Source organism: Fukomys damarensis, unplaced genomic scaffold, assembly GCF_012274545.1.
Source record: "Fukomys damarensis isolate Sample0158 unplaced genomic scaffold, DMR_v1.0_HiC HiC_scaffold_13, whole genome shotgun sequence".
In the NCBI taxonomy this organism is placed as follows: domain Eukaryota; kingdom Metazoa; phylum Chordata; class Mammalia; order Rodentia; family Bathyergidae; genus Fukomys; species Fukomys damarensis.
The window spans coordinates 9,828,405-9,837,480 of record NW_022900925.1 but is presented as its reverse complement, the minus strand read 5'-3'; the positions used below and the strand labels follow the sequence as shown (position 1 = coordinate 9,837,480).

The 9,076-nt window shown below is 52.6% G+C and overlaps 2 protein-coding genes across 11 annotated transcripts in view; both read left to right on the top strand.

Annotated features, from left to right (window-relative positions):
• The window catches only part of Efnb3 (ephrin B3), a 6,467-nt gene extending 4,535 nt beyond the window's left edge, over positions 1–1,932 (top strand). For 2 of the 3 annotated variants that reach the window (XM_033762806.1, XM_010614892.2), the window contains exon 5: positions 616–1,932. In XM_033762806.1, coding sequence (XP_033618697.1) covers positions 616–914 — 299 coding nt within the window. In that variant the 3' untranslated portion in view covers positions 915–1,932. The other variant, XM_010614893.2, reaches the window with a different exon arrangement.
• A 6,931-nt stretch (positions 1,933–8,863) lies between these two features.
• Dnah2 (dynein axonemal heavy chain 2) overlaps positions 8,864–9,076 on the top strand; it is a 100,717-nt gene continuing 100,504 nt past the window's right edge. For 6 of the 8 annotated variants that reach the window (XM_010614897.2, XM_019206161.2, XM_019206162.2 and 3 more), the window contains exon 1: positions 8,864–8,932. The gene's annotated coding sequence lies outside the window, so the exon portion shown is untranslated. Of the gene's footprint in view, positions 8,942–9,076 lie in introns of all 8 variants that reach the window. The other 2 variants (XM_010614896.2, XM_010614898.2) reach the window with 2 other exon arrangements.

Below are 9,076 nucleotides of genomic sequence, written 5' to 3'. Positions count from 1 at the left end.
AGGGTCTCTGGGCTTGGGGGGTGGAGGGGGGATGGGGCCTCGGGAGGCTGAGCCTGGGGAGCTAGGGATAGCTCTGCGGGGTGGTGGGGCTGCAGATCCCCCCTTCTGTCCCCACTATGAGAAGGTGAGTGGTGACTATGGGCATCCTGTGTACATTGTACAGGATGGGCCCCCACAGAGCCCTCCAAACATCTACTACAAGGTATGAGGGCTCCTTCCTCTTGACTCTCCTAAATCAAGCCCTTCTTAGGGTGCTCCTCTGGTTTAATTCATGGTTTGAGGGACACCTCTGGCATCTCCTTGGCCCCCTTTGCTCCCACTAGCTCCTTTGTTACCCCTGGCTATTCCTCTTGTCTCTACTTTTAGGATCCCTTAAGATTTCCACTGCACCCCTCCTGCCCTGGCATTTGGCCATGGGCACCCCTGTGTCTCTTTGTCCCTTGGGGAGGAAGCACAGGCTCAGCCTCCTCTCTGATCATGACCCAGGTATCCATGTCCCCTTTGTCCACCCAGAGTAGGGGCAGGAACAGTCTCATTTGGTTGGCACTTCTTTATGCCTCTTACTGTTTTTCTCTTCTTTCTATCTCTCATTCTTTCCCTCTTTCCTGTCTCTAGGTCTGTTCTGTTCTTCCCTAGCATCTTCCTCCTTACATCTCCCTTTACCCTCTTGGCTTCTTATCCCGTGCCTCTCCCATCTCCTAGGTGGGGGCATCAAAGCACTTCTCCCCTTAGCTCTCAGCCCCGCTTCTGACCTCTCATACCAACCACTCCCCTCAGTCCACCAAAAGTGGGGGCCCTTATGGGGAAGGCTCTGGCACACCACCCCTGCTCAGGGCATGGGTAGTAGGGCCTCCTCTGCTCTGCCCCAAGCCTCTACATACTTACTCCAGCCATTTGGGGTGGTTGGGTCATGACAGCTACCATAAGAAGAAGTGTCCTGTTCTGTCCAGTGGCTGACAGCAAGATATGAACCAGTTGGGACATTGTGGACTTGGTCTGATGCTGAAAGGGCCACTTGGGACAGAAAGTGACTCTCTCCAGACAAGAAGTGGCTAGGCCTGGACAGAAGTGGCCTGGAAAGTGGCAGAAGCAGTGCAGCAGGAACTGGAAGTGCCTTCATCCAGGACAGGAAGTAGCACTTCTGAAATAGGAAGTGGTCTGGCTGGAACTCCAAGTGGCTTAGTCTGGGGGGGTTGGGGGTGGGAGGTGGATGGTTCTTACCTGTGGAGAAGCGGGCAGGAGGAACTTCCTGTTTCAAGAGGAAGCTGGAACTTAACTGTAAGAGGACAGAGGTGGACTGAGGAAGACTTTCCTAGCATTCAGTGGCACTTCCCAGTATCTCCCTTTCCATGTGCTCTGTGTGATTTTAAGACAGCTAAGATGACTGCCATCTGCTATGGCAGGCCCAATTTGTCTTGTTTGTCCCTTCCTGTATCTCAGTATAATCTCTGTTAATCAACAGAACTACCCCAAGAGCCCGTGTTCTCCCCCAGTAACCAGATGGCTGTCTTGTTCATTGCATCTTCCCTTCAGAGCCAACATGGCTCCCTTCTTAGTGACCAAAATGGTGGCCTACCAACTGGTCTAGCTGACAGTGGTACTTAGAAATGACCACTGTTTCCATAGTCACCAGCCTATACCTCTTCCTGCTCTCTAGTGCACAGTTGGCTGTTGCCTCAGTTTCCTCCCATCTCAGTTTTATTAGATCAAAGCTGCCCTTGGACATCAAGTCACCTCAATCACCAGCCAAGATGGTTGCTTTGTCCACCAGAGGTCAAGTCATCTCTCTGGTGCTGTATAGTTCCCAGCTCCTTCCAGGGAACAGGAAGTTGATATTGCCATGGGGGAGGTGGCGGGGTATGGCCGTCACCTCACTAGTTTTACTGTAAAAGGGAAATTTGAACAACAAAAACCAAAAAAAGAATAAAAAACTTCAAAATTTGCTGAGAAGGCTGGAGAATGATGATGTGAATCTGGTGGTCAGGATGGCTTTCAAACTGAGGGGTGGGTGATGAGAAGCCAGGAGGGATGGGGAGAAAGAGTTGGAGTGTGATGTGAGCAGTCTATGGGGAGGGGTTCATGGGCTGGGAGAGAAGGCTGAGGAGGAAGGTGACCACCTCCATCCAAGGGATGGAGAGAACTCAGGCTGGGGGTGCTGCCAGAACGCTCCAATGAAGATGTTCAGGAATTACAGTCACACATACATAGCGTCTGATGCCAATCCAAAGCACCTGGGAAGTAAGGCAAGTCCCAATTAGCAGACTGGTGAAACGTGTGTGTAGAATCCTATTCCCTAGCACCCCTCCTCAAGGCATCTCTGAGTTTTGTCATTGGAGACTGAAGTAGCTGATCAGACGAAAGTAGGAAGGACCCAGGTGTCAAGTGCTCATCTCAGGCCTGTATGCTCATCACCCGCCTCTTCTCTCCCCAAAAGCACAGGTGCCCAGCCCCCTAGACTCAGTCCCATTCTCCAACCACAAAAGCACCCGTCAGGAGCATCACTGGAGTGAGTCAGCAGGGGTCACAACCTCTGCCCTTCCCGCCCTTCCCCTGACTTTAGGTTCCCTCCCTGCTGTATCCCATCTGCCTGGAGGTCAAGGGTCCCCTTTCCACTCCCTGTCCACTGGGTCCCCTGTCTCTCCTCCACCTCAGCCAGAGCCCTGGGCCCTGAGAGGTACAGGTGATGCTAGAGGGGAGTTGGGAACTGGGGAGTCAGGTGCTGGGCTGTCTGGAATTTACTCCTGCCTTCAGAGCCCACACTGGAGCTGCCTGAGGTGGGGAGGCTCACAGGGGGTGGAAGGGCTGATCCCTGGCCCTTAGTGGGGGTTGGTTGTCTTGGCAACATCCCCTTCTCCACACAATGGGAAGCCCCCCTCAGCCTCCCGCGTGGATGGAGCCGACAGCCCCATCGCTGGCTATCAGCCTCAGGGACTTGGCAACCGTCACTATGGCAACTCAGAGCCCAGCAACAGGGCCCACTGAGAAAGGGAGGGGTCCAAGACTGGGGCAGGGCTGTGTGTGAGGGGCAAGGGAGCAGAAAGAGAGTCCCCCCTGACACATGGGTCTATAAGTGGGGAGACAGGAGGTAATAGACATGGGGATAAATAGTCTCTGTGACAGAGAAACACCTCACCAAAGCAGTCAAGACATCATGACATGCTGAGAGACAGGAAGACACCTGGGGACAGATGCACAGCTGGGAAGAGGAACAGCACATACCACACAGCACCCTGGGACACACCCCCTCAGAGCGCTGGCATCTACAGACTCCCCATCAACTCCTGACATTCACACGCAACACCTACAGCCTTTCACGTGTGCAGTGACTTATGTGTCTTTAAAGCTATTTGAAAATACTAGTGACTTCCCCACGGAACAACACATACCATCTTGTTGGCTTTTCTGGTTACAAGTGCAGACGGCAGCAACTACAAAAAGAATATGGGAGCAGGGAGACATTCATTGTTCACTCACTTGGTCACTTGCCATCATGTCTACTTTGTTCCAGGTACTATGTCTGGCACTGGGAATTCATGGTGGATAAGGTAAAGTCCCTGCTTTCCTGAAGTTCACATTTTTCTGGGTTTATTTATAATTTAAAAAATAATCCACATCCCCCCTTTTCCAGTGCTGGGGATGGAACCCAGGGCTCATGCATGCTAGGCAAATGCCCTCCCACTGAGCCACACCCCCAGCCCTGAAGTCTACATTTGGACGGGGAAAAAGATAATATAATTTCAGGTAATGAAAAGTAATATAAAGAACAAAGTAACAAGATGGAGAGTAACAGGGAAATGCTTCAGATTAGGCCAGAAAGCTCCTTCTGAAATAACTGGAAACTGGAATAACTAGGATCTGGAATAATGAGGAGTAAGCCAGGCACTGTAGGGAAGGGCATGCCAGACAGAAGGAACAGCACGAGCAAAGGCACAGAAACAAAACCTTGGCCTGCTCAGTAATAGCAAGGACAATGGACCATACACACACGCCCTGGTCTCTGTTAGCCTCAGCCAGGTGGGGAGCAAGTCACTTAGGAAGTGACTTGCATTTAGGAAGTTGATCTCATTCATTTCCTCCTTTTTTCTTTTTTGCTTTCCTCTGTCTCTCCTTCCCTCCTTTCCAAACCTCCCTCTCTCCTTTCCTTCCTTTATCTTCTTATTTCTTTCATGGTACCGGAACCACGAATGGGCTAGAACCCGCTGAGCTACAATATCAGCCTGCTGTATTTTATTTATTTATTTATTAAAAACAAGTTGGGAGGGCTGGGGATTTAGCTCAGCGGTTTGGTGGCCTGCCTTGCAAGCGCAAAGACCAGAGTTCAATTCCTGCTCCCCCCAAAAACACAAAAAAACAAAAAACAAGTTGGGAGCCGGGCATGTAATCCCAGCACTCGGGAGGCTGAGGCAGGAGAATCGCTGTGAGTTCGAGACCAGCCTAGGCTACATAGTGAGTTCCAGGTCTGTCTCAACTACATTGTGAGACCCTGTCTCAAAAAACAACAAAACAAAAACAACTTGGGGGGATATTAGGGATTGAACTCAGGGCCTTTGCATTGAGCTACATTTCTAGTCCCTATCTATGTACTTATTTATTTATTTGGTTTTTGAGACAGTATCTCACCATGTAGTTCAGGCTGGCCTCAAACCCACTATGTAGCCCAGGCTGGCCTTGTACTCTGATGCTCCTCCTGCCTTAGCTTCCCAAGTGCTGGGGTTACAGATGTGCATCACCATGCCTGGCCCCAGTCCCCTTGTTAAATTATTATTTTAATAATTAATTAACTAATTAATTATTTTATGTATGGGAGATTGAACCCAGGACCTTCACACAGAGCTACATCTCCAATCTTTTTTTATTTTTTAAGGCAGGGTCTCACAAAGTCACCTAGGTTGGGGTTGAACTTGCAGTCTTATTCTCCCAGAGTTGTTGGTTCACAGGCAGGCAGTACCACATTTATCTTCATTCACACAAACACACACACACACACACACATTTTTTTTTTTTTTTTTTTTTTTGTACTGGGGGCTGAACTCAGGACCTTATACTTGTGGGAACTTGCGCTAGCCAGGCAGGTGGCAGAACCACTGAGCTAAATCCCTGCCTATCTTAATTTTTATTTTAAAACAAGGTCTTGCTATATTGTCCAGGTTGGCCTTGAACTTGGATCCTTCTGCCTCAGCTTCCTAAATAGCTGAGTAGCTGGGATTACAGGCGTGCACCACCCACCTGGCTTCTCCCTTTGTTTCTTGTGTGTCTGTGAATTACATGTGTTTTCCTTTAAGCTCTAGGAGGGCAAGGATGATGCTCTGAGTTTTGGGAGCTAAGACAGATACAAAGTCCAAAGCATAGAATACAGGAACAGTCAGGCAGAGTCAGGCAGAGTCAGGCAGAGTGGAAATAACAGGATGGAAAGGGCTAGGGGGACCACAGAGCTGCCGCCCACCCCAACAGCATAGGATCCAGACTGACTTAGGGCTTTAGCTACATATGGGAATGAAAACTTTGTCATCCTTCCAAACAGAAGCAGTCGAGGAATATAAATTTCATGTGAAGAGTCTGTGTGTGGTTTGTGTTGGGGGGCGTTAAAAGGGGAGTGGGGCAAGGAGTTGCAATAGGAATTTCTATAGGGAATGGCTTATATCACATCTGGAATTTCAGTTAGAATGGAAAAAAGTAGAGCTTCCTGAGGCTACACGGGCACGCATGGACACGGGGGCTTCCTAGTGAGAGATTTGGGGTCTGTAGGAAGCCTGAGAAAAGTGTTGCAGGTTGGGCTGGAAGCGAGGGATTGGCTGGCATGGGCTTGTAGAGTTGGGTATAAGAAGGAAAACGGATGCAGAATGAGTGTCAATGATAACTGGGTAGAAGGAGTGATACGGAGGTGGAACCCTGGAAGGAGTTCTGAGGGGTCCAGGCCCAGGTACCCCTCATTCTCATAGGGAATTGAAGCCGTTGGTTTCCTGGTTCTCCCTCTTCCCTTGTTGGCAGCAGAAACTCAGGCACCAGCTCCCCCCAAACCCAGTGGCTGGTGGGGTGGGGGGAACTGAGCAGCTTCAGGGGGCGGCAGCTGGTGAGTAGGGAGGAATCTGTGTGCTCAGCAAACAGCAGCCTCAGTGCCCAGTGGCTGCGTCCTCCCTCATCAATCAGCCCCAGCCAAATGTCCTTGCATTCCCACCACCCCAAGGGGACTGGGGCTGGGCCAGGGTCCCCAGGGGAGTGAGATGGGGTGGGTGGGGGTGGTGCTTGGCTTCCCATCCCTTGGCCTCTGTTCTCCTCTCTGGAAGCTCTCAGATCTTCATGTCATGGAATGACTCTGTCCTGGCCCCTTCCACTGAGGGGGCATCAACTACAAATCACCTGTGGGGGGCTATTTGGGGAAGGAGGGAAGAGGGATGAGGGCTGCAGAGGAATCCACTGCGGTTCTCACGGGACTGGCCCAGAGCACAGCCAGCAGGGAGGCTGCTGGCACAGAGTCCCTGCTCCCCCAGCTGGCCTCTTTGTCCTGATGGATGCTCTGGACCGAAGACTCTGGACCTAACACCCTGCATGTCCTCTCTTTCCCACCTTCTCCTTCCTAATCCTTGGCCCTCAATGCACACTCCCACCAAGATCTAGAGGTCTGGCACCCCAGGTCACCCCAAATCTGCTGCTCTCTATTGGAGACTGGGGCCTGTAGACCTTAGCCTCTGGCTCATCATCCCCCTCCTTAGCCCTTGCTCCCCTCAGGGACCCAGGCGTCCTGCCCACTCCCTTCACCATAACAACCATTCTTTTTGGAGTTGCTTAAGACTTTAATATCATTTCATTAAGTCAGTAAGTTCAGAGAGGGTTGGGGGCACAAAGAGATTGGGGGTTGGCCAAAGAGGGCCAAGGTGGGGGGAAGAAGGGAAGAGCCCCCTCCCCTCTCTGTGGAGATGGCTCTGAGAAATCAAATATTGACAGTGAGAGAGCAGAACTTAATAAATCTGGGACAGGGGTATGTGTGGGGAGCTGTGGGAATGGCCGGATGCCTGGGTTCTGAGGGTGATGAGGTTCTGGGAGGAGGGAGAAGCCTGTGACTGGGGGGATGCACAAGGTTGAGGGCCTTGAGGGTGCAACTGTTCTGCCCCTTTCATTTGGGCTGTGCTTAGTCTTGCTACCCTGGTTGTTTCTCAGCTGTCCCCTAGAGCCCCTGGGGACAAGACCCCCATCACAGCTGTGGCTGCCCCCCTTCATTGCTTCCCCCACCTCCACCTATGTTGATGAGCTTCAGCAGTGTTTAATCGGATTGAGCAGTAATTAGCAAAGCGAGATGTTTGATTACCTATTTAGCATAATGTTGGGGGCTGGGATCCCTAGACACAGCCATAGTTGAGGGGGAAGTCAGAAAAGAAATGGGGTCTATGCAAAGTTCCTTTCCCTGGGGGATTTGTGAACCTGCCCTTGAGGTTCTCCACTCCATGCCTCCCCTCAGATTTTCACTCCTGTGGGACTTTTCCTTGGAGGTTCTGACCAATCGCTTTCTTTCTCTCTGCCATCTGGTTTAGAGGATCACCCACATGTCCCATCTTAGCCTTGCAGAGCTGTGCAGCTGATTTTGGGGTATGGTAGGGTCTCAGCAACAAGAGTCTGAGCTGGGCAAGAGGCCACAAATCAGAGTCCAGAAACCTACCTTAAGTGGTGGCTGGGGGTGGGCAAGGGCAGACAGAGGCTGCCAGTTCTGGAAAGAAAGATAGAGTAGGTGGAGAGGTCAGGGTTGGGTTGGGGTGCAGATCATCATTCCATCTGCTCTTCAGGAGTGCCAGGGACTGCCACTCTGGCAGTGCCACATTGGTATAAGACCTGTCAGGTGTGAACATCAACCAAAAAAAGGGGAAACAGAGGTGCCAGCTTCTCTCCTCATCCAGCAAAGAAAATGTCATCAATTTAGCTCCTCATGGAAATGTAATCAGTGGGCTCACTGCTGGCTTTGTCTTAATTAGGCACTATTGATGGAAGCAGGGAGGGCGCCTCCCCATCCCCCTGATGCTGCTTTCTCCCTGTGTTTCCCACACCTCCCCAAAGCCTCTCACTGGGTAGAGCTAAACCTTCTAGGCGCCGTCCAGTGACCCCGGCCTGCAGCGCCCCCTAGCACCCACTGAGGTCTACCCCTCCTCCTGAACCCTTCTCCATTCGCTTGCCCAGGACGCAGCCTTTGTTCCTATGGAGAGCAAAGCCCCACCCCGGCCGGGTCACCTTCCCCAGGGAGTCTCCGCCTCCCAGTATCCCCCCCACACCCACCGATGCTTTCCAAAGCCGATCCTCGGATTCCAAAAACTCCAGTTCCAGTGTTCCTTCCTTTCTCTCGCCCCGCCTCGTCCCCCCTCAATCCTAGACCCCAGTCCGGGCTCAGATAGGGGAGAGAGCAGGAGGGCAGGGGTGCTCCAGCCCCGGTTTTTCCCCCAGACCCAGCTGCAGCCAGGGCTGTCTGGAAATCCTGGAGCATCTTCTAGATGGCGAACAAGCCTCAAAGGCGGGACCCCGGGGCGCCATCTGCTGGACCCGCTCGGGCTGGAGCCCACACACCTGGGAACAGGGTCCGGTGTTTGGGTTCCCCTGCCTTTTCATTGTCTTGTGGAACTATGGTGCATCGTCTCTAGCCCCAACCCTTCCAGCTTGGTCCTCACACTACCCCCTCCCCTCTTCCGGCCTGCCAAATTCAGTAGCTTTCCCCTAGGCCCTCAGCCCTCCTGCCCCAGGTCCACGCAGGGGAGACCTGCGCCGGGTAGGGCTGCGGAGCAGGGATTCAGGGCGCCTGCGCAGAGGTGGCCGGCTCCGGCAGATCCGTCACTTACCCCACCCGGCCCGGGGTTTCCCTGGCGACGCGTGCAGGCGCGGGGCCCAGAGGGCCACGCGGGGCATCTTCTTAACTGGTGTGGCCAGTCGGTCGGCCTAGGGAAGAGAGGGTCGGCTTGTGAGTTGTGTGTGTTGGGGCAAAGGGAAGGAGGGAAGAAATCTGGGGAGGGGCAGTAGTGAGGCTTGGAAGGGTCAGCTGAGTGGGGGAGAAGAGGCAGTTGAGGAGGGACGGGGAGCAAGGGATAGTAATGGGGGGAGGGGG